Below are 24,487 nucleotides of genomic sequence, written 5' to 3'. Positions count from 1 at the left end.
TTTGTTTTGGAGAGGATCATCTCGTTTTTAACGGTACACTGGTGATATGCGGTACGAGTTGCTTTCGGGTTTTCTGTGGCGATACGTTAATGCGATGCGTTCTTTCCTTTTTTGTGTGATTGACGGTTTAAATTTTCCGTTATTGTACATATATTTGCTTCCGATTTTTTGACTTTTTTTGACTTTGCGTTGTTCCGAAACTTATTTACATTTCTCCTACGACTGTTAATTTTGCTTTTATCTTAATGTTTATTATTCACTTTGTTAGTCGACATTGAAAAGGATCCGAATTGGATTGAAACGCGGCGTTTGTCATGTTCAAATTAAATAAACATTTTCATATGGTTATTGTATTGTAATAATCGTTTTATTTTTTGCATATATTCCACCATTGCGTTGGTCCTTGTAGCCTTTTAACTAATTTTTTATTGATTTTATCTAACGGACCTTTATTTCATTATAATAATGTAATAATAATTTTCATTTCTTAATGTATAAAGAATACTGAATACTGAGAATTAATTTTAAATTAATATAGTATTATGATTTACGTGATAATGGACAACTTTATAAGTACACAACAAAATCTTGTAACAAAAGTCATTTAAACAGTAACGTAAATATGAATTTATTCTAATTTTTACAGCTTTATTGTATTATCAGTAATAATCACGCAATCAAGCAATCTCACTGTAGATGCTATATTATATTTGAGAATAGCAGATTCCATCATGCCAAAAGATATATGATATTTATCCAAAAAGCGAAAAAATCAATTAATAAATCCCATACAGCATGAAATATTCCATGAATGTTCTATGAATATTCTTTGGAATATTCTATAAATGTGCAAAGAACGTGCGATGTCCCGCTTTGAATGTTCCTAGAAATTTCTATAAATATTTTCGAATAATCTATAAATGTTTTATGAATATTACCGAATATTCGGGAATATTCATAGAACATTTATAGATCTTTCTAGGAACATTCAAAACAGGGCATCGCACATTCTATGTACATTCATAGAATAATTATAGGATATTCGCAAATATTCGTAAAACATTCCTGGAATATAGACATTTTTCTTAATATATTCGGAAATATTCATAGAACATTTGTAGATTATTCGAGAATATTTATAGAACATTCAAAGCGGACCTCAAACGTTCTATGCACATTCTTAGAACAATTACAGATTATTTACGAATATTCTAAAAAATATTTATAGGATATTCTATGCTATATATGTAAATATTATTAAAGCACTACTGAAAAAGTACTTGAAATTCAATAACTGAAGTTTTAAAATTATTGTATATATCTATATTTATTTGGAACTATAAAATTCTCTTACATTAGTACTTTTTTAAAATAAAACACATACATATTTTTTTATTAATACAAAATAGATCAAATCGTATTTGTTTTGATAAATGTTGAGATCTTGGATAAAATATAGATAAAACGAGATAATATTGATATGCAGGATACACTCTCACGTATTTAAAAATTTTCCCCGGTAATAATATTTCTGTCAAACATGTCAGAATTAATACGTGGAAAACATTTTTCAGTTTTTTAAATAAAGACTATTATTATTATTATGGAAAACGTGAATTATTGTTCTCCTCTAGGATTAAAAGAAAATAAAATAAGAAAAATATATATATCCACGATTCCTACATGTCAGTGTTACTCAGTTTTACCATGTACTTTTTGAATAAAACTTAAAATTGTATTATTTTTAACACAAAATAAAATAAATCGTAATAATTGTTGATAAAATCTTATTGAAGTACATATTTAAAAACGTAAAATAAAATAAATTATAAACAAATACAATTAAATTTAACGGGCTTAAAATAAATTATATTAGGTGAGCAAAAAAGTTCTGAGCTTTAGATTTCATACAACCAAAACAACAATTTAAATTTTATTTATCTTCCCGCTCTTTTACGGTTTTAAAGCGTTGACATTTGGCTTTTTAAAATGTCGTGCAGTTTGGCGTTTGATACACATAACCTCAAAAATCAGTAATGTTTACGATGGCAATAACAAAAGAGCATATTCGATTTTCCATCCACTTCGCGTTTCATCTGAAAAAAAATGCTGCTGCAGCCGGGTGAAACAATCACAGCAGACCGCTATCAACAACAAATGATCAATTTGAGCGATGCGTTAGAGAAAAAGAGGCCATTTACTGGCCATGGAAGTCGTCAAGTAATCCTACTTCATGACAATACCCGACCACATGTTGCGAAAGCGACTCAGGACTATATCTTTGCGTCAGGCTGGGAACTTCTCCCGCACGCGGCGTATAGCCCAGACATGGCGCCTTCCTATTACTATCTATTTCGGTCGCTGCAGCATTACTTGGCTGATACACATTTCGTGAGACATGAAGAGATACGAAAATGCATTGATGACTTTATCGCTTCGAAGCCGGTGCGCTTTTATCACCAAGGAATTCGCAAACTACCCGAAAGATGGCAAAAGGTCATCGATGCAAACGGGGAATATTTCGCTGATTAATATTTTGTTGTTTGTTTTTTAATAAAGATTGAATTTTGCAAAAAAAAGCTCAGAACTTTTTTGCTCATCTAATATTTGCTTTGATTTTGCATTTTTGACTTAAATTTAGTATTTAGTAACTATCACAAATCCAATATATTATTCAATGTTATGCAGGTCTTCATAATAACTATCACAGTTATTAAATTTGTACTTTAAGGCGGTACTTCAAGGAACTTCTAACATTTTTAATGTTCGCTGTCACACATTGAATGATTGGTTTCATTTTGCTGTACTAGTTGTTTTGTTTTTAATTTAGCTTTTACCAACCAAGTTTTAATGATGTTGATAATTTCATTATCTGTTAAATTTACATGACTTTTCTTTGTGATGAGTCTTACGGATTCTGAAATGATAAGGAATATTATTTTGATTGTTTTTTTTCAAATAGATATATCTTAGCAAATTTCTTTGAAATTTCTTTTATTTTTCATTGCAATTCAAACATTTCTGAACAAATAAATTTCACTAAAATTCTTGAGTGTCTAAAACCTTGAGTGGGTTGAAATATTCCCACTAATTTATTAATTAATTTAACAAAAAAAAATAAAATATAACCTTTCTAAACATCATATAGAAATTAAGATAAAATTTGTAATACTTGCTAAGGACTAATTTCGCCAGGATTAAATCCTTAAAAATCAGATTTCCCTTGTGTCCCTCCCAACTGTACCCTAGTAGCACACTTTATTGGAGCAATATTGGCTAACAATATATATCCAATATTCCCAATGTTGGTGCAATATTGCAAAGTAGACGCGATTTCATTATAAGCCAATATTGAATTGTAATATTGGACCAATATATTATTTTCATCTTTAACCAAGATTGACTAATTATACATACTCAAATATTTTTACATTGGATATAGATCAGTTTCTAATATATGACGGAATTCGCCATCAAAAAAAAAAATTAACCGTCTGTGGTTAATTTATGGAGCTCTGGAGCTCCTCGCAAAAGCTAGAGGAGGTGCGGCTATAATAGTCCGCACTCTTTGACTGATAAGTCGTGACTCGTGGGACCTGTGCCGCGGTCTTATATACTGCTTTAGATGGAGTCCCACTCTCGGGTTAGGTGTTTTCCTTTTCGCCACCTAGTGGCGACGCGCGAAGCTCACATATAATGTGTGAACGTGCAATATTGGCACACATTTACATTTACTTCATAACCAATATTGGTATTATAATGGATGCAACCATATTGGCAACACATTTATATTTATTTAGTAGCCAATATTGGCAGAACACTTGCATTTTGTTAACAACCAATATTAGTTTTACATTGGGAAATATTGGCCAAGACATTTCCAATATAACCAATATTTTGCCAGTGTTTTGTACTACTAGGGTACTCTCTTCCAATTTCCGGTGTTAAAATTCGGCACATCACTTTCTTGACAATGATTCGTAGATTACTACCGGCCATTTTCGACAATTCCGTAGCCTAAAAGATTATCATATAAAATATATGTACATATATTAATTTATATATAATTATGGTATAATTTTAGTAATATAACAATCATCTTATCATGGAATATTTCTTTATCTTGTAAAGTTTTCTCAATTTCTTGAAGCTCGATGTTCGATTTCACTGGTAAACTTTCTATGCATTGTAATGAGACTTCACTTGTGATATTTTGATTAGCATTTTCTTGATCAACGAGAAAATTAGGCTGCTTTAATGATTCTACGTGCTCATTTAATTCCCTCATTCGGCCATTAATGCTATGTAGATGTCGTAGAACTTGGCGTTGAAATTCTAAAAAATTCATATAAACATATAAATGAACACAAAACAAAGTGTTAACACATTTTACGAATTGCTGTTGCTAGTGAATTAGAAAGTATGCAGAGCAATATGCACTGTAATATGCACTGAAACATATTTTCTCCATACATATTACCTTTCATTTCATTTGCGTGTTTTCGAAAATTAGCATGGATCTCAGCTAAAATATTGTCAGAATTTTGATTCTTGTTTTCGCCGAACTGGTAAACATTATTATTATTCGATTTATTGATATGTGCTTTATTAACTGAATCTGAAAAGAAACTTCTTAGAAGAATAACGTCAAAATTCTTCATAATTTTTCACTTAATTAACCGTACCTTTATGTGCCGAATTTGGTGAAAACATAGTCTTATCTGCCTTATATGTCCGAAAATTAATGGCCAATTCCTCTTCATTATACTCGCTTTCCGTATCGGTGTCTATATCACTATATTTTCTTTTACGTTTCGGTACACGAAATCCTTTTCCATATTCAACAGATTCAGATAGTGATGAGAGATTATCTCTATCCAATGCTGTTTTGCATTTTCTTTGAGCTGTTTTATAGTCGTCTAGAAAAAATATTATAGTTAAATTATAATTACTTGACAAAAATTCGTTCTTTAAAAAATCTTATTCATATAGTAAAGTTCTATATACTATTTAATTAATTGAACAATTTTCAATAAATAAACTAAAAGCCAAAATTATAAAAATATAGAATATACAAAACATAAACATTTATATATTAGGTGTACAACTTTGCTTCCGCCGTTTTTTTTCCGAAATTCGAGGATTTATTGTAAAAAACTGGTTATACATTTATGATTCAAAGTATTGTCCATCGCTGGCCACTACTTTCTCCCATCTTTCGGGCAGCGTACGAATCCCGCGTTGAAAAAACTGGTCATCTTTTGAAGCGATCCACGAATCGATCCAATTTCTTACTTCTTCATAAGACTGGAAGTGCTGGTCAGCCAGGCCGTGTGCCATTGATCGAAACAAGTGATAGTCAGAGGGAGCAACGTCTGGAGAATACGGCGGGTGGGGTAGGACTTCCCATTTCAACGTTTCCAAGTATGTCTTGACCACTTTCGCAACATGGGGTCGAGCATTGTCATGCTGCAAAATCACTTTATCGTGTCTCTCGTTGTATTGCGGCCGTTTGTCTTTCAATGCTCGGCTCAAACGCATTAATTGCGTTCGATAACGATCGCCTGTAATTGTTTCAGTCGGTTTTAACAGCTCATAATACACTACGCCGAGCTGGTCCCACCAAATACAGAGCATGACCTTGGAGCCGTGAATATTCGGTTTGGCCGTCGACGTGGAAGCATGGCCGGGATATCCTCATGATTTTCTGCGCTTGGAGTTATCGTAATGAACCCATTTTTCATCCCCAGTCACAATGCGATGCAGAAATCCCTTCCGTCTTTGCCTTTCAAGCAACTGTTCACAAGCAAACAAACGCCGTTCAACATCTCTCGGTTTCAACTCGTACGGCACCCAATTTCCTTGCTTCTGAATCATTCCCATGTCTTTGAGGCGCTTTGAAATTGCTTGTTCAGTCACTCCCAATGATCGTGCCAATTCTTCTTGACTTTGACACGAGTCTTCATTAAGTAATGCCTCCAATTCTGCATCTTCGAAAACCTTCTCTCTTCCACCGCTATGCCGGTCTTCGACGTGAAAATCACCGTTCTTGAAGCGTTGAAACCACTCACGACACATTCTTTCACTAATAGCGGCCTCACCATAAGTATTTGAGAGCATTCGATGAGCCTCAGCCGCAGATTTCTTCATATTGAAGCAGAAAATTAAAACCTCCCGCAAATGACCAGAATTAGGCTCGTAAACTGACATTTTCAATCGAGAATAACTTTATGATGCAGATACAAATCGACTAATGTTTCTATGGGGTTATGTTGACAGATGCCCAAGTTTATTGCATGACGTCTATGATCTATTTATTTCGACCGCTACTTACCGCTAAAGCCATCTATAGGAAAACGGCGGAAGCAAAGTTGTACACCTAATATTAATTAAATACATCAAACTATATAGTGTTAAGTGCATATTTACAATTATGTAGATGAAAAAAATGCATAAAATAAAACTACATTTTCTATTATAGGTAACTCTATGATAGAATTTCAAACTTATTATATATTTCAAAAGATCTTTTTTCATAAAATATACAAGATCTAATCTGATGCAATAGTTTCAACTTTATTATTACATTCATTTTGTTTTACGTACTATTTAAGTTATAAAAAATTGTATAAAAATTCTTAAAAATATATAAGCATAAGAAACTGCAATTTAAATATATTAAAGTATTTTGATATAATATTTACCATATCGTCTTAAAATTCTGACATTCATTGTTTTCCAATCATCTTTTGGAATCTCTCTTTTTTTAATAAGCTCAGATAATTTAGATGATTTTGTCGTCAATGGCCACACACATTGGCTTTCACTAGTTATCCAATTATTTGGGACAACTTGTACGGAGTCATCTATTTGAAAATAGCAAACGCACCACGCCATATTTCTGAAAAATGCAAATAGCCTGTTACAACCCAGATAACACTAAACATTTCTATGAACGTGCTATGAATATTCTTTAAGAATGTTTCGAATATTCTATAAGACATTCTTATATATTTATAGTATGTTTACAGTATATTCGAATGGCACTATTTTAAATGTTTTTTGAATGTGTGTTAAAAGATCTCAAGAAATTTGAACTCGCGCGCAATATCGAAAACATCCACCGATGTACACGGCGCTGCTGGCGCAGCGAAGGGCCTCTTTCAAAAGAAGAGATCCGTAGAGGCGCTGAGAAGGCTCTCTCTCTCTGTCCGCCATTGTTAGCTTCTTCGTTGTTCGGCTCTCGTTACGTGCGGTTGCTCTTCGAAACGACTGCGAAAAGAAACGGAAAAGGGATCGACAGTGTTCGCTACGGCCTTCTCTCATATAGAGAAAGGAGAAAGTTTTCCGAGAATTCGAAAGATCGAGAAATCAAAGTAATCGCAGGCGGTGTTTACCCGTTCTCAAAGTTCTCGTCGTTTTACGAACGACGCAGGCGGCCTTGGACCGTTCTCAGAACTTTCTCATCGTTTTACGAACGACGCAGGCGGCCTTGGACCGTTCTCAGAACTTTCTCGTCGTTTTACGAACGACGCAGGTGGCCTTGGACCGTTCTCAGAACTTTCTCGTCGTTTTGACGAAAGACAAGGCGGTCTCGTACCGTGCTCAGAGTTCTCTCTCATACAACCAAGGCGGTCTCGTACCGTGCTCAGAGTTCTCTCTCATACAACCAAGGCGGCCTCGTGCCGTGCTCAGAGTTCTCTCTCTCATACAACCAAGGCGGCCTCGTGCCGTGCTCAGAGTTCTCTCTCTTATAACAGTGGCCAGAGGCGGTGTCGATCAGGGATCGAATACCGCGAGAGATCTCTCCCAGCAAGGTCGGAACGAATCCGACATTTTTTTTTTTAATCATTGACGTCACGCAGCGGAAAGTTCCTGTAGGACCGCTAAGCCTACACACGCTCAAACGTGGAGGAAACCGATTGGTCGTACGATTCTCACAATAAGAATAAAAATCACTCAGCTAAATGGTCGTACGATTCTCAGATAAGTAATAATTAAACTAACGGCTTGAGTAATTCAAGTTCTCAATATATTTTTCCAGGTAACTCCATCAATTACTTACTTGTAAACTTATATGATCAATTTTAAGTATTTAAGATTTTGAAACCTTTTATTATTCTAAATATTTAGTATTATATAGTCCAGCATTAATTTTCTTTTGATATTATCGTTATATTATAAGACTTAATCTTTATTAATCGTTGAAATTTACCTTTAGATATATTACGTTGTTTACTTTTATTTCATTAATCATAATAAGTTAATATATAGGACTTTTTAACACGAATGAATATTCGGGATTTCTTTTCTTTGTATAAATTTTGGTGTTGTTTAACGAAGAAGACACTTGTATTTATCTTTCTGATGTGATTAAGTAAAATCTTTAAATCTGTGCAGTGTTCTTACATTTATTTACAGTCTCACTGAATTTCCTTATCACTTGTCCGGCACAATGTGACTAGAATAATCTATCGAATATTCTATGTAACATTTTATGTATATTTATAGAATATTCCATATATGTTCTAATAGAATGTTCTATAAATGTGCGTAACATATTACACAGAATATTCTATACTCATTCTATGGCCCATATTCTGAGTCCTCTTTTATTGATAAAAGTGCTTCTAAAAGTGGCTTGTAGCCAATGAAAAGACTTATAAGCCACTTTTAGAAGCACTTTTATCGATAAAAGAGGATTCAGAATATGGACTTATGTATTTACATTAGAATAAAATAAATAGTCTCTCCATAAACATAAATTATTATTTTCAAAAACAACTAAATTTCACCTTTTTACGAAAAAAACAAAAAATTAAATAGAAAATAATATAAGTTGAGAATGTTAAAGTATTAGTTTTTTCTATTAACTGATATCTGTTTTTTAATTTTAACACTTCCATATTATCAATTTCTTTTGTATTTTAAGTAATTTTTGTTCTTATAAAAAAGATGAATTTAACTGCTTTTGAAAATGAACAATTTCATGTTTTTTAAAACTGATTATTTGATTATATATGTTACAGAAGTTTACATTATGTAATTAATAAATACATAAAGTAATTTTGAGTTCATTTTTTTATTTTAAAAAATAATTTTTAAAACTTTTTACACATATTTTTATAAAAATACATATAAACACGTATTTATTAATATTTTATAATATTTATATAAATATCATATAAATATAAAATATATTATATTTATAATGGAAATAATACTTTTGAATTTAATTCTAGAATTCATAAAATCAAAATTTTTTAACATAACAGAATTACCAAAGATTATGTCTAAGTGTCTAATATTTAAGTATACATATGAATCTGAAAAAAACACAATTTATAAAAATAATTATACATTCCAACAAAAGTGAAAACTAGAAAAAAATGATTATTGTTCATTTCTAAAAACTTGAAGTGTTTTAGAAATGAACAATAATCATTTTAAAAAATGTCAAATGTCATTTTTTATCTTTGGTACTTAAAATTGCACTTAAGTTGCACTTAAAATAAAATTATCTTTTACTTGCGAATATGCATTCAAAATAAAACTTCAAAATAAAATTGCACATAAGTTGCACTTAAAATAAAATTATCTTTTACTTGAGAATATGCATTCAAAATAAAATTTTCTTGTACTTGTAAATCTTACGAATTTTTTTTTTTTGTTGACTACTTCTGTCGTTCGATAGATTTTACAAGCCAATATTTTATTACAGCCTCTATCATCGCTTCGGAACAGCCATGCGTTTTTTGTACAGCAATTAATATTGCTGAGCAAATTCGAAGATTAGAAAAGTTACGTTTTTCTTTAAAACCTATCCAACTATAAGTCTTAGACAAATCATTAGATATTATTCTTGTTAAAACGCGTTTCACCATCTGTTTGTAGGATGTTCCTCCAATTTTTATAATTTCCGTTACCTAAAATACAAATTTCTAAATTTCTAAATTTATATAAATACAATAAAAATGCATCAGTAAATAAATTTACTTACAAACTTTTTGAAATTATTGTCTTCGATTAGAAATTCTTCTATAGCTTCTAATTCTTTTATTTCTTTTAAAGGAAAATTATAATTTTTAAATATAGACTCTTCATTTGATATATTTGGTTCATCTTTTTCAGAATTTGCTTTCATCAATAAAACGCTCAGATCTTCTGAAATTTGTTGTTGTCTTACAATTAGATTAATTATTTGCAATTGTCGTAATACTTGTCTTTTGAAATTATGATCTGAAACAAAGTATTTTTATAAACATACATTTTTTACAATTAGTAATGTCCATTTTTAGATATAACAAACATTAATGTAAACTATTATTATAATGTACATTAAAGAAAAAATACACAACATCTAACAAATATTTTTTAGTAAAAATAAAAATAGAATGTAATATACAGGGTGAGTCAAAAGTATGTTTTAAAAATTTGTGAGCGTGTTCCTGAATAAAAAGGAAGAACAAATGTTCATATAAACATATGGTCGCAAATGCTTTGTTGTCGAGATAATGGACATAAATCAGCAGTATCAAATAATGCTTTATTTGAACGTAACATCAATAACAAAATTGTAAACGTTCAAATAAAGCATTATTTGATACTGCTGATTTATGTCCATTATCTCGACAACAAAGCATTTGCGACCATATGTTCATATGAACATTTGTTCTTCCTTTTTATCCAGGAACACGCTCACAAATTTTTAAAACATACTTTTGACTCACCCTGTATAATATTACCATATAGATTAGCAGATGGTTTTACAGTTTCAAATGAAGATTTATTGTAAGCAGATAGTAGAGGGTAACTCACGATGTAGAGCATTGGTTATCAAAATTGTTTAAACTATTGTTGTTATTTTCTATAAAAATATCAAAAAAATTTTCATTAGAAATATAGCTTTCATTATCACTTATCTCGTCAAAGCTGTTATGTTCATTACTACAATTGATTCTGCAAATTTCTGTAGAAGTAACAATAGTATCAGTACGTGTATTAAAATTATCATTTATAAGTTCATAACACGTGTCTGTATTTTTCTTAACTTTTCTAAAAAAAGTACGACTTTTTTTGCATTTAAGCATTATTTAATTTTAAAAACAATACTATTATAATATAATATAAGGCTAGTACCAAAATCTAAAATTGAAACAAAATTCAAGCAATTTAAATTTAAAGTGAAACAAATTTTTTTTTAAATGTATAAGAATAATTATAGAATTTTCTCTGGCAATGACATGTGAAAAAAAGAAGAAATAAACTAATAAAGTAGTTTTTGATTTGTACTTACTTTTATGCTTCGTGTCCTAATGACCCAGTGTGTAATCACCCAAAAATGACGCAACGTAATATTATTAGAATATAGATGCTTGAACACTGTAATATAAAGAGAATTTTACATGAAGAATAAGAAAATAAATAGATACAATATACCCAACATCAAGTAATAGTTATATAACTGTTACTCGGTGTTTGCTGGGTATGTATTTTGTGTGATTTTCTTCAAGCATAACCTTAAATGTACTGAAATAAATTTATCCTGAACTGTTAAAAGAATGTAAAAAATATTACTAAAAATATATAAAAAAATATTCTTAAGTTTTATTTAATATTTGATAAAATGAAATTAATAAAAGAAAAAAGATGATTACCTCTAATTAAAACGATATTTCATGTAAGGCACATGGCAAACATGGCCAAACACTTAACGACACATGACAACAAAAAACAAACCCGCTCATGAATAATGGCCGTTTAAAGGCTTGTTCGTAGTGCGTATGGTCTTAAGGGTTCTTTTACACTTAATTTAATTCGAATTTCTTGTATACTGCACATGCGCAATAAAATGTGCAATGAATAAATTCAACGAATATTCTAAGAATATTCTTCTCTATTAGAAATATATGATTTACGATTTTAACATTCTACGTATATTCATATAATATTCAATTCGAATATTCCAAAATTAAGAACATTCGTACTTTATAAGAATATTCATAGAATATTGTGTGCTATCTGGAAAGCAAAATGAAGTTTAGCTACGTACGGACTTGTTGCCCGTATTACATCCCCCTACTATTACAATTAAGATGGGACTAGTTACAATATTGTATAAGTATCTATTGTGTATCATTGACACAATGATACACAATGGATCAATTCAATGCCGGTATTTCGCTGAAATCAAAAGATGATACGGCAACGGATATATATACATATATATAGACAAGTTTGAACGTGCATGGGTTGCCCGTTGCCTTTTCATTCTGTATCAAATTGGTAATATATCTACACATATCGTTGATGATACGAAGATACGTAAAAAGTCCGTATGCGATTTAAGAGTTGCATGCTTAAAACCTAAAAATGGATGAAATTATTACTTTAATAAATATTCAAAGCAATCTTTCAAACAATAAAATTTTTATGGCAATGTAGTAAGTAACATAGAAAACATAAATATCATAACGATAAAAAAAAAACGTAAATATTCTGTTAATAATATTAAACTAAATAATAAAAAATAAAATAATAATGCAACAAAACAAAAAGTACAATCAAAAATTAAACACAATTAAAAATTAATATTAAAAATGTTAAAAGTATATTTGAGATGATGAAATAGTAATAAAAATAAATAACGAAATTGACAATATGAAACTGAAAGAATGCTTACAAGATAGGTTGCATCAATCATACGGCGTTTATACAATGAAACTTAAATCCATGTATAAAAATAATTGGCATTAAAGATCTTTCAAAGAAAGATCAAAAAATCTTTCAAAGGAAAAAATAGGAAATGATCTAAAACTTTAAAATCAATTTGTGATTGATGAAGACAAATTCAAAGTACAATATATAATGGAATCGAGATACTCAAAAATAAAGACTGTTTTTTAAAATGACGTATTTTATTTCATACAATTATTTAATACGATATTATCACGGTTTGTCCATCTAACCTAACAGATTATTTATTAACTGTTTTTAATTCTTTTAATCAGAGATTACAGTTCACACTTGAGGTTGAGGACAACAAGTCGCTCAATTTCTTGGAGATCACTATCATGTCTGAAAACAATAAATTACATTTTGATTGGTACCATAAACCAACATTCTCCAGTAGATATTTGAACTTTTTGTCACAACACCCCGACTGTCAAAAAAGAGGTACAATTATTGGTCTACTTGACAGAGCCTTCTTGTTGTCGCATCCCAAATTTCATCGTAAGAACATCATACACATCATAGAGATTTTACTTAATCATGGATATCCTTTGAAATTTATTTTTAATACTATTAATCACAGATTACTTTATCATTTACGGAAATCTAATAACTCATTAACTGAAAAAGAAACATCTACCTATTTTACAGTTCCTTTTTTACCTACATTGACTGACAATTTTAAACACATCCTAAAAGATACCAATACTACTTTGTCTTACTATAGTCTCAACAAACTTAACTCAATTATTAAGGCTCATAAAGATGTTATCCCGAAAACCTTGAATACTAATATCGTTTATAAAATTGAATGCGATAATTGTGATGCTTCCTATGTTGGGCAGACAGGTAGGAAATTAATCACAAGGATCAATGAACATAAGAAACAGATTAATAAATTGACTACTAATAAATCTGTCATTACTGAGCATAGGTTGAATTTCAATCATGATTTTAAATGGGATGAGGTTAAAATATTGGATAAAGAAACAGGTTATAATAAAAGGCTTATCTCTGAAATGATCTACATTAAACGACAACATAACGGATTAAATTTACAAACTGACACCGATTGCTTTCCGGACATATACAACGAATTAATAAACAAACTTCCTAATGTCTGAGGGTCACACACAGAAACTTATAAATTTCGAAATCACTCGTTACTTGTACCATTTGTATTTATCTTCGTTAAAGAAAACTTGCACTGAATTCTTAATAATTCTTTATCTGCGGCTTTTTTGTTCAACTTTTTAACGACTCACTGATTCTTTAATATAATCATGGCATTGTAAGTAATCTCTCATCCTGTCGAACCGGTTTTTCCATATATCTTTATTTTTATTTTTAACCATTATTTAAATGAACTCTCAATCATATATTTTTTACTGCCTTATAATTTTTTACAGTCTTCCTTTTGGTTCACGCTCAACTTTGGGCCTATTAACCCAAACTAGAGATAACCCCTTCAATAGGAGAATAATCGTAAGCCGACAAACTAATCCGCATTGTTCAAAGTCGCTTTCCCCCGAACATATAAATTATAAATTATTTATCCTCTCCTTGCGAACTTTTTTAATCGAATTCCCTATTTCACCCATACGTTTTTGCGCTGAAGATGGCTTAAAAATAAGCTGAAACGTCCGCTCTAATTTATTTCACGTATATGTTTTTTAATCGATATTTTGCGTCCCAATCTTTATTTTCGCTTATATGTATCTTATTGAAGTTTTGTAAACTTTTTATGATTTATTAATATATATTACTGTTACCATCTTAACCTTGTACTTTTAGCTCTCTATGCCTTCTTAACCACTTTAATTTTTACAATTATTTAATATTGGATGGAAAGAATGCAAAGTGTACGAAGATTTATACATAAAAACTGCCAATTATTTAGATAAAGACTGCAACATCAGAGTCAATTAAAATCTCGTCTTAAGCTTACAATCGAGTTAATAATAAAACATTATTTAACACTTCAAAGTGTGTTAATACCTTAGCAACATTTCTAGTAACGGTGACAGCAACCATTAAATCGTTACCGTCACCGTTACATAGCGTTTACCAGAAATGGATAGAACTTAATGAGACACGAATAACAGATACAAAATTTTAATAATTAAATGATTAGTTAAAACTTATTGTTTTTTGAGGGAACTTATTACAAAAGGTATGAAAAATATTAAAATTTTATTTACATATGTAACAAAGGAAAAATTACTGCATTATTATTTTTATATGGCAACAACATTAATTTGCATTTAATTTCTAATAATGTGTAACAATGCGTTTACGCACCGTTACTAATTCGGTTTTGTGTTAATAAATATATTTATGTTTCTTACTTTACTCGCTTCGTCTAACTATCTCACCCGCTATATTCCTGATACGCACTACCTATCTCGCTTGCAACAGTATACGCTCGCTTGCTATTTCGCTCACACGCTCTCTCGCTTGCTCTCACCGCTTTGCGCATGCTGCCTCGCTCACTCGCTCGCCCGACTATCCGCATCTCTCTCGCAGTCGTATCCCACCTGAGCGATCCGCCAGGTAGGGGAATCCCCCGGCCGAGTATAAAAGCCGGCACGACCAGCGCATCAGGGTCAGATCCCGACCAGATCTCGCCCGGGCCGAGGTGTCTCTCGGCTCGACCGGGTGTCTCCGGTTACGGTCATTCAGTCCAGGTCGAGGTGTTTCTCGACTCCCGCCGGGTGTCTCCGGCATCCTGATACCAGTCCTGGTCAAGGTGTCCCTCGACCAGGTGTCTCCGGCATCCTGGTACCAGTCCTGGTCGAGGTGTTTCTCGACTCTCGCCGAGTGTCTCCGGCATCCTGATACCAGTCCTGGTCGAGGTGTCTCTCGATCCACCGGGTGTCTCCGATTTTCCAGTACCAGTTTCGTTCGAGGTGTCTCTCGATCCACCGGGTGTCTCCGGTTTTCCTGTACCAGTCCGAGACAGTATGTCTCGCGATCCACCGGGTGTCTCCGGTTTTCCTGTACCAGTCCGAGACAGTATGTCTCGCGATTCACCGGGTATCTCCGGTTTCCCGTCTGAGTCACGGTGTTACCTGACTCCACGGGGTGTCTCCGGCGTAACCGAGCCGTCCTGACACCGAACCCCGTCGACAGTACGCTAGTCCTAGGCTCCGTGTTTCCGTGTCCGTCCCGAGTACCCATAAGACTTTCGTGTCCCCGTAAAAGTAAGCTCCGTGATCCGTGCTGTCCAGAACCCGCGATAGATCGCCCGTATGCGTTATCCGTGCACCCGCTAGATACCGCCTGCACGCGCCGGACTTGTCGCTTATCATTATTTTCTTATTACACGTAGTATTAGTTCTCATACACTGACATTCACACAAACACACACATACACTGTAAATATTTTCATGAGCCAATAAATACATATTTAACCGTAATGTTCGCACAAGTTGGTTTTCCCCCTTCTCCCGAATCCTGACTCCGGCGAGTCGATCCGCGGCGTCGGGAAAGGTGACTCGTTATAAATAAATATATTTTTAAACAACTAAGTTTGTGAAGGCTTACAGTATAAATACGTAGAATTGCAGAATCACAAGGTTTCATAGAAAATGATTTTTTCTCAAGAAACGTTTGCCCAAAGTAGTAGATATGGGCCACTATGGTGCGTCAAAACAAACCCCCACCACTCGACCCCTGGCGCCGTGGGCGTGGCCAGGTGAAGTGGAGGGAGGCGTTCTGATTGGTGGAAAAAATACCCCGCCTCCCGAAGTCTCGATTTTGATTGGCTTGCACCATAGTGGCCCAGAGCTGCGATTAGTCGACGCCGGCTGTGTCGCCGATTTATCAAATTTTTATTTCCCTACCTCCGCGGTACTAGACTCGAAGAAGCAATCCTCCTCCCACTCCAGCTCTGGCCCACCTGTATAGGGTTCCGAGTCAAATTTCCGTTACCTAGCCCTTAGTCGCTCTCGCTACGTCTTGGCAGAACGAACCCCCCCACCTACCGACTTTCGGAGGGTAGCCGGCGGTATATGTCTCGAGGAAACAATCCTTACCTCCCCACTCCGTCTCGGGACCCGCTATGGAATATCGAAACAAGCCCCTCCGCTCGAACGGTTCATGACGCACTTTATCGGAAAAGACAAAGTCTCGGCGCGAGACAATAATTATAATTAGACTACATTGCACTATAGAGGTAAAAAGATGATGAGCATGCGGATGATTGAACGCGAGGTGGGGTGTTATAAAGGAAGAAGGGAAAAGCTAAAAGTATTAAACATGAATTAAGATAAAAAATTTTCACATTTATTAATATTTTTCAAAACCAGCCATTTTTTAATAAAATTTTTGCTTATTATTAATATACAGAAATATATACAAAGAAGAATTATATTTATATTGTTATAAATTTTACATTTTTCTTATGCTACTTACAATATTTATAATTCTATTTTTTAAAATAAAATCGGAAAATGCGCGACTTTTATTTAAAAAAGAAAAAGTCACCCAAGAAATAAGAATATTGTTATACCGCCACATATCCGTATGGTAGCGAATATCTGCTATTGATAAATCTACGCTTTACTAATACCGGCGCACATATTTTTGTTTCACTTCGCGTAACAATTTCATGAAACGCCGTACGTCGAATCGCATTAAAGCGTAGATTTATCGAAGTTTCGTTATTTTCTTCTTCTTCGTTTTCCTGTGTGTCTTTTTCTCTCGCTAATAGTAGCTTTTTTATAGCATTAAAATTAATTCGTCGCTAGTTCTCGTAATTGAGAGTAATACCCTTAACTTTACAAGTTTCGTGAGTATTACCTTCCGGTGTTCGCACGATGTAGGCGTAAAATTTCGGGCCCCCGGACACGAACGCCTCGATATAGCTACCGCGGCCGTAGCTTTCGAGTTCATCCGCCATGTCGCCTAGAAAATTTCCCGTAGGCGGCATGTATTCGTTCGAATCACCGGTGCTTATAAAAATACACGAATCCGTATCGTAATATAATACACGACGATCTAAACGTTCTAGGTACTCGTACAATTTTAAACGCGCTAGTGCAGTCGTATACGCTGCTATCACGACGTTTGTTATCGGCGAGGGAACGAGAGCCTCTTGTCGCAGTCGCCACGAAACATACATTACCTCGTCATTCACGGGTAATATGTCGGTTATCTCGTATTCGGCGCTCGTTAGTAATGTCGCGAAACGTTGTTGTGTTTTTACGATTTCGGTAGTCGGCAAATTGGATCGTTGGCCGAATTTTCCCCAGAATGAATTTAAGCACAGTTTCGCAACCGAGCGTAAACCGGGATTCCGCGCGATGTTTCGCTTATCAAGAACGATACCCTCAGTTTTTTCATATTCCCTCAAGTATCGCTCTTTTGCCTCATCGTTGTTTTCCCCGCATTCGCTCGGCCAACCACTGGCTTCCTGTTTAAGCTGTAAAAACGTATTAATATATTCGGCGAACAATCCACCTTGCCGCGACGCACGATCGTATTGGCTAACTCTATATTGCCAAATTTCGCTTACCGACGTTACGAGATAACCTTTCTCGACGGCCTTACGTAATTCGCAGGTTACCCAGGTACCCTCGAATTCATGCTCGCTATCATTATGAGTGCACGGTGTCTGAGAAAATGTTTCGCAGCAACTACGACATAACGCGAAGAGTAATTTTCCTCGTACGCGATGCGGAAGTACGGGGTGAAATAAATCACGAGGAGGGAGTACTCTACAGCGTATGAGGCCTTCGAGTGAGTCGAAATTATAATTCGGTGACCTTCCGACTAACGCGCTACATTCATCGCCGACGTAAATTTCCGGATGACCGATCGGAAAAGCGCCCGTCTTCAATACAAACGGGTATAAAGAGCATACGTCGACGTAGCGTATTTTCTCCGTACCTGTGACTTCGTATTGAGTTGCGATATTTCCCGTACGCCCACCGAAAAACGCATCGCGAGGATCGAGCGGTGGTGTTTCTACCATCGGATGGTTTGCGAGAAAATCATACATTACGCGATTGTCGCGCATTTCTTGGTCGAAGGCGCACTCCCACTTTTCCGACACTATGTTTGCCCCCGCTGACGAAGGCGCCATGTAACTGCGAGAGTTCGTTCATATCGCGAATTTAATGTATCTCTGCGATCCTCCCCCGACGAAAGCGCTTTATCGCGATTTACAGGGAAACAAGTTGGACATCCGTGCCAAAAGCAACCGTGAAATTGCAACACGTGACGCTACGTCCTTCCCGCAACAGACGTTTCGAAATAACCATCGACGAGCGTACCCTCGATCGTGCGATATTCCCGCGCACGCCCCGCGTGATTTATACGACGGTCGAGTTCGCGCTCCATCCATATCAGCCATTGTAAGGCTTTACGCGAATGATTGCTCGCACATCTGTATTCCCCCGTAGGAATAATGCCTATCGTATCGGCTTGCAAAAAGTTTTTCCGGAAAACCGTCATGCAGGTCGAAGCAATAGTTGTACATTCCTCGAACGGGCATACATTTCCGCGATCTAGGAAAATTTTTCTAAACGCTACGCACGCTCGTCGAAGAATATCAACATCGTTACGATAATAGCGCACTATCTCGCGTTGGAAGTCGAACACGGTATTTTTTTCCCTCATTTCGGTATGCCATGTGAGAAAGCGTTCGCGCTCTTGCGATTTCATGTTATCCGGAGAATAATATTATACATCGGGTAACGGTCCGACATACGTTTGATTTTCGATAGTATTAAATAAATGCGGAAAAATGCCCTTATCCTCAGTATCCTTTAGCCCGAAAGCCTTAGGTAATTCGGATAAGCGCATCGGCATATAATTAACGCTATCGATGAATTTTGTATGTCCCGCGGTTAAAAGAATAATTTTTGTGCCGTTTAAAATTACTTTCGGTTCAATATCCCTACAATTTTCCACGATATATTTCAAAATAAATTGCGCGTCGAACGCTTTCGCATTATGCGCTATACAAATTATGTGTTTAAAATATTTTACCGGACGCGTAACGAAATCTACAAACTGTTTAACCGGATCGCGTTGGAATACGAACTCTCGCACTCCGCACCAACGACATCACACGGACATGTTATTTTCCCCCACGCATGCTTCACAAATCTGTTGCGCGATGCATAGCGTCGGAATATGTTTTTTTATATTTCCCGTTCCTTCGACCGTCTCGTCCTGCCGCGTTTCGAAATCGTAAAATACGAAAGCCACACGTCCCTTTCCGCGTTCATATGCACGTTCGTTCTTTTCCGCGTTATCACATATGTTCCGTGCTTCTTCTTCTCTCGTGCTAGATATATCTACCTCATCCGGTACCATCGCTGATGAAGATGGCTCAGCAGAGGAAATATCGACACGTTGTCGAAGAGGTTGCATATAACACATATGATTGCGCGGTTGTTGTGAACGGCATAATTTGCAATAAGAAACGCCGCATTCGTGTTTTAAATTCGATTTAACGATACGACCGCAACTGTCGCAAAATCGCACGATGCTACAAACATTAACGCATGTTCTACCGTCGTACGATTTGTCGCTACGATGACGCTCGAAACACCCTACACCGTAAAATAACCGATTGCACGCGTCGCATTTTATTTCGGTGTAAGTGGAATCGCACGGCGGTACGGATAAACATCGCGGGCATTTATTTAAACACCGGTGACTATTAGGCCTATCATTTCGAAAGCCTACATTACACGCTACACAATAATCGCGAGTACCAGCGGCGGCTTTTAAATTTAAAATAGGATTATATTGTTGCGAATCCTCGCAATACGCGATATTTAATCGCCGTGAGGACTCGCGTCCGAGAGAAGTGAGTATTTCGGTTCCGTCATACAACGGTTTTTCGCCACGACTGAAAGTATTAAAATTATACACAACAATCGCGATATTGTCTGCGGCGAAATAACGTTAGAAACGTTCGATTTCGCGAATTACACAACCCTCTTCCGGTATTACGACACCGGCATTTTTCGTTAATTGCAATGCACATTCGCGTTGTAACGAAGAATGCGGATATCTTATCGCGTTTCATTTCTCATGCAGCTCGCCTGTACGGATATTACCGCGCTCGCTATAAGTTTGAGTTACTACGAGGGCTCGAGGGAAGCACAGGTTATCCGAATTATTAATTTCGACTATCGAACGTTTCGCGACATCCCCGCGTGTTAACGCGACGCGACCGCGACCTGAAGGCATCGAGACATTATAAACCCGAATGTTAAATTGATCGGCGATATCGAGACCACCGGCGCTCTGTCCTAACGAACTCACGAGTCTCCAAATATCCTCATAACTCAAATCGCGAGCCGGACGAAAAGATATCCCCGCAGGACCACGCGATAAATTCGGCGAATCAAACGATAATCCTACGTAATCGCCTGGTTCGCATGAATTTAACGCATACGCGTGAATTTCGCGAAACGCGTTTTCTAACAAGTGATATATATCGACGCCTTCAGTCAACGGTCGTATCGTAAAACTCGCTTCTCTGCCGATTACTCGGAATCTTCTAAATTGGCGCGCATTTTCCGATATTAAATATACAAAATTAAAATTATTATTTCCGACCTGATGGTGAAGTTGTTGCTGCTGTTGTTGCTGTTGTTGATGTTGTTGTTGCTGCTGGTACTCATGCTCCTCCTCCGCGTCCTCTTCACCCTCCTCAGTCTCGGATGAAATATTTTCCGAGCGGGGTAACTCGGCTACCTCGCCCTCAGTCTCCTCCTCCACCGCTTCTTCTTCTTCTTCTTCCTCATTGCTGCGGGATAGCGCTGAATTTTGTTCGCCGTCAACACCACCTCCGTATTGCACTGTTAAAAATAAAAAACCGTATAAATTATAAAATACTATTTTTACTATTTTAATATTTTTATACTCGAATGTAATCCGTACTATGAATGTTAATACAACAAAATAACTCACCTTTTTAGCAATATTCGTTGTTTTTTATTCCGTTACTAATATTCCGGGGAATAGCTAATCCCCCTGCGACGAGTTTCTAAAGAAAAATTAAGAATTTGTTAGATTAAATTCGAGCATAAAAATATACCGAGAAATAAATTAATAAAGTTACCTTCTCTGGAGGGAGCGTATACATTTTCCTCTTCTTCTTCATACCCCTCTTCTTCCTCTCTCTCTGTCTCTTCTTCTTCTTCTTCTTCTACCACTATCACTTCTTCCTCTTCCTGCCCTTCTTCTGCTTCCCCGGTCTCCTCTGTCTCTTCTTCATTAATCTCCACTCTCTCGCGCTCCTCCTCCATCTCTCGCGGAAATTCTAATAATATTTTAAGATTTGAATATTTAATATTATAGAAACAAAATTTAAAAAAAGTTTGAAAAATACTTTTATATTCGGATTTTCGTTTTAGTATATATTTTACATCAACATCATCTTACCTGGCGAGAACACTTCGCTATCGGGGCTGCTGACTGCGTATGCGATGTCGGTAGCGTCATCGTTCATGTTTTCCTCGCCGTCGTCGTCATCGTCAAGAACGACAACGGGAATCGCCGGATTTTCCTCGAGTAATCGCGGTCTTCCTGAAATGTAGAATATTTTTTATTAGTATTAATTATTATTTTTATTACTACCGAACAATTTATCTGAGAAAAATTAGCACTCGTTTTTATTACGTGCAAACTTACGTGAAGGACCTGCCTCGGGTTCTTGCTCAGCGCGGCGTCTACGCGAAGGTCGCACCGTCGCTGTTCTCACGGGATTATTGTTTCCTGCGATTAATTAGTAATTAAATATTTAACTTTATAATCGCGATTTTTCGTATTTTTTCATCGAAAGTAAAAATAAATAAAATAAGTAAATTAATTACCCGTCGACCGGATCCTGCTGTAGTTTTGGAGTAGGTAGGTTACATGTCCACCTACATCTTCTTCTTCGTATTTCTCGTCTTCTCTGAAGGCTCTTCGTGCACTAATTATTTCGCCGGCAATATTTAGCAATTTCGCGTCGCCGCCTAAATGCCCCAATTTATATAAAATTGCAAGCATTGTATCGGAGCAGGCACACGCGAAACTCGTAAATACACTATAATTATGTTCATTCGTTTCCGCTAAATTGAAAATGTAGCTCGCGAAATTTATCTCCAAAGATAAATTTCGCAGCCAACTTTACACAACTTGATATCAAATTTTTATTACACGCCATTTTTTTTTCCTCAAAGGAATAACACGCGAGCGAAAATCGTACAAGTTTCCTCGGACGAAGAAAATCTCGAAAATGCCTATATTCGGTTAAAGGTTGTCCATTTATATATTTTGTTCTCCACTCAAAAAAGGAAAACCAAACAAACCTTTATCGCCGCTCGGAGAACTTCGAAAAAAATGTAGAAGTTTGAAATTTCTTGTAGTCATACCGTATTGTAATTATATTTTTCATCGTAACGCGAATAATCTATTTTTGATTTCTTATTTTGTTTTTCGAAAAAGCAACTAACGCCAAGCATTTTTCTAATTACCCTAATTAAGTATTGGTATACGTATATGATTTCTTAAAAACTAAGCGTAATAAAAAAAATTTGTAATTATTTTATTTGTCAAAGATTTTTATTTTGCGTTGACCATAGCTATTACACGAGTAGAATAAATTTTTAAAATCATTTGTTTCTTTATAAGAAAAAATACTCGTTTAATGCTAATAATAATAATAATAATAATAATAATAATACACGACGTGTTGCTGCATGTTCGCAGTAAAGGACAGAAGGAGATATTGGGAGATATATTGAAAACGTAGTAAAAAAAAGTACTCTGTGAATTTTTTTTAAGAAAAACTTGATATTTATTATTACATTTTATCGACGTACATTTATTGGTTTTCATAAAATTTTCGTTTCGGTAAAATCGCGCGAGAAATTTCATTAAATTTAAGCGAAAGTATCTCTACAAATACAATGCTGAAATATACATCTAAAAATGTTAAATTATTAATTTGAGTTCGGACACTTTGTTCGATTTCTTCATAATTTCCTTTAATTGTGAGTTTTATAATTTCACAATCTATGTACGATGAGGGAAGTTTTAATTCTATTTCGTTTATTATATAGTTAGCACATGTATTGACAGTATCAACGATATTAATTAATTGCGACAAATGCGTATCTACGGTATTCGCACCCGCGAGTTGTAGTTGCACGATTACGGCGCAATGGTGAAAAAAGCAGACCCTAACAAAACATCATCGACAGCGACAGCGAGGAATTTACCGAATAGAGCAATAAAGACTGCAAAACGTTGCATCGGAGAGAGGAACCTGTGTCTCTTAAAAACTCTATGCTATTTGAAAAAAAATCAAAGAGCGGCGTTCTTACGCGATGCCGACAATAAATTTGTAAAGTGTATTCAGGAGTGTATTTTCAATACGCTCGAAGGTAACGTACCGCTCGAATCTAGCGAAAAAAAGCGCTTGTCCAAGCATAAAACGACTTTACGGCGCATCGCGGCAAAGCGGGGTAATTTGAAGACTAAAAGAAAACTATTGGTACAACGCGGAGGATATTTACCCTATATTATCGGTCCTATACTCGGAGCTTTATTATCACGGATTATCGGCGAGTGAAAAAAAATACAATTCTTTATATCCTTTGTGAGGAAAAATAATATTTGGAAAAGTATTAAAAATGGAAAAGGCTAAAAAAATGGTTTTAATTTCTACGGAAAATCTCGAAAAAATGCAACGAATGCAGCAGCAGCAGCAGCAAAATCAACAGTCGGAAAATGTTAATAA

At 35.1% G+C, this 24,487-nt stretch overlaps 2 protein-coding genes, 1 long non-coding RNA gene and 1 pseudogene across 4 annotated transcripts; all 4 read right to left on the bottom strand.

The window, feature by feature from the left end:
• Positions 1-2,759: 2,759 nt before the first annotated feature.
• Positions 2,760-6,897, bottom strand: LOC145965704 (uncharacterized). The gene is made up of 7 exons (XM_083089363.1): positions 6,705-6,897; positions 4,686-4,919; positions 4,481-4,618; positions 4,094-4,335; positions 3,918-4,017; positions 3,177-3,245; positions 2,760-2,917 (listed from the first exon to the last, which is right to left on the bottom strand). The coding sequence occupies exons 1-7, from the start codon at positions 6,895-6,897 to the stop codon at positions 2,760-2,762; spliced, it is 1,134 nt and encodes a 377-aa protein (XP_082945489.1).
• A 2,166-nt stretch (positions 6,898-9,063) lies between these two features.
• LOC145965340 (uncharacterized) lies at positions 9,064-11,738 on the bottom strand (annotated as a pseudogene). Its single transcript, XR_014436674.1, has 5 exons — positions 11,658-11,738; positions 11,297-11,382; positions 10,746-10,867; positions 10,001-10,239; positions 9,064-9,926 (listed from the first exon to the last, which is right to left on the bottom strand). The product of XR_014436674.1 is annotated as an uncharacterized LOC145965340 (transcript).
• A 5,741-nt stretch (positions 11,739-17,479) lies between these two features.
• On the bottom strand, positions 17,480-21,380 carry LOC145964858 (uncharacterized). The gene is made up of 2 exons (XM_083088020.1): positions 21,316-21,380; positions 17,480-18,824 (listed from the first exon to the last, which is right to left on the bottom strand). The coding sequence occupies exons 1-2, from the start codon at positions 21,378-21,380 to the stop codon at positions 17,480-17,482; spliced, it is 1,410 nt and encodes a 469-aa protein (XP_082944146.1).
• A 151-nt stretch (positions 21,381-21,531) lies between these two features.
• Positions 21,532-21,956, bottom strand: LOC145964994 (uncharacterized). Its single transcript, XR_014436585.1, has 3 exons — positions 21,821-21,956; positions 21,670-21,745; positions 21,532-21,557 (listed from the first exon to the last, which is right to left on the bottom strand). It is a non-coding gene; the product is annotated as an uncharacterized LOC145964994 (long non-coding RNA).
• Positions 21,957-24,487: the final 2,531 nt, after the last annotated feature.

Source organism: Camponotus vicinus, unplaced genomic scaffold (genome assembly GCF_025532165.1).
Source record: "Camponotus vicinus isolate PSW18456_S1 unplaced genomic scaffold, iyCamVici1.0 SCAF_14, whole genome shotgun sequence".
Taxonomy (NCBI): Eukaryota; Metazoa; Arthropoda; class Insecta; order Hymenoptera; family Formicidae; genus Camponotus; species Camponotus vicinus.
The sequence above is the reverse complement of the archived record's forward strand: the minus strand, read 5'-3'. Positions and strand labels throughout refer to the sequence as shown.

Excerpts from the sequence above, each read along its gene's own strand:
- LOC145965704 (XM_083089363.1), bottom strand. The coding sequence starts at position 6,897 with ATGGCGTGGTGCGTTTGCTATTTTCAAATAGATGACTCCGTACAAGTT. Across the intron at positions 4,920-6,704 it reads CAGAATTTTAAGACGATATG|ACGACTATAAAACAGCTCAA; the intron begins GTAAATATTATA and ends TATTTTTTCTAG. Across the intron at positions 4,336-4,480 it reads ACACGCAAATGAAATGAAAG|AATTTCAACGCCAAGTTCTA; the intron begins GTAATATGTATG and ends TGAATTTTTTAG.
- LOC145964858 (XM_083088020.1), bottom strand. The coding sequence starts at position 21,380 with ATGAGTACCAGCAGCAACAACAACATCAACAACAGCAACAACAGCAGC. Across the intron at positions 18,825-21,315 it reads AGCAACAACTTCACCATCAG|TTACATGGCGCCTTCGTCAG; the intron begins GTCGGAAATAAT and ends GAACTCTCGCAG.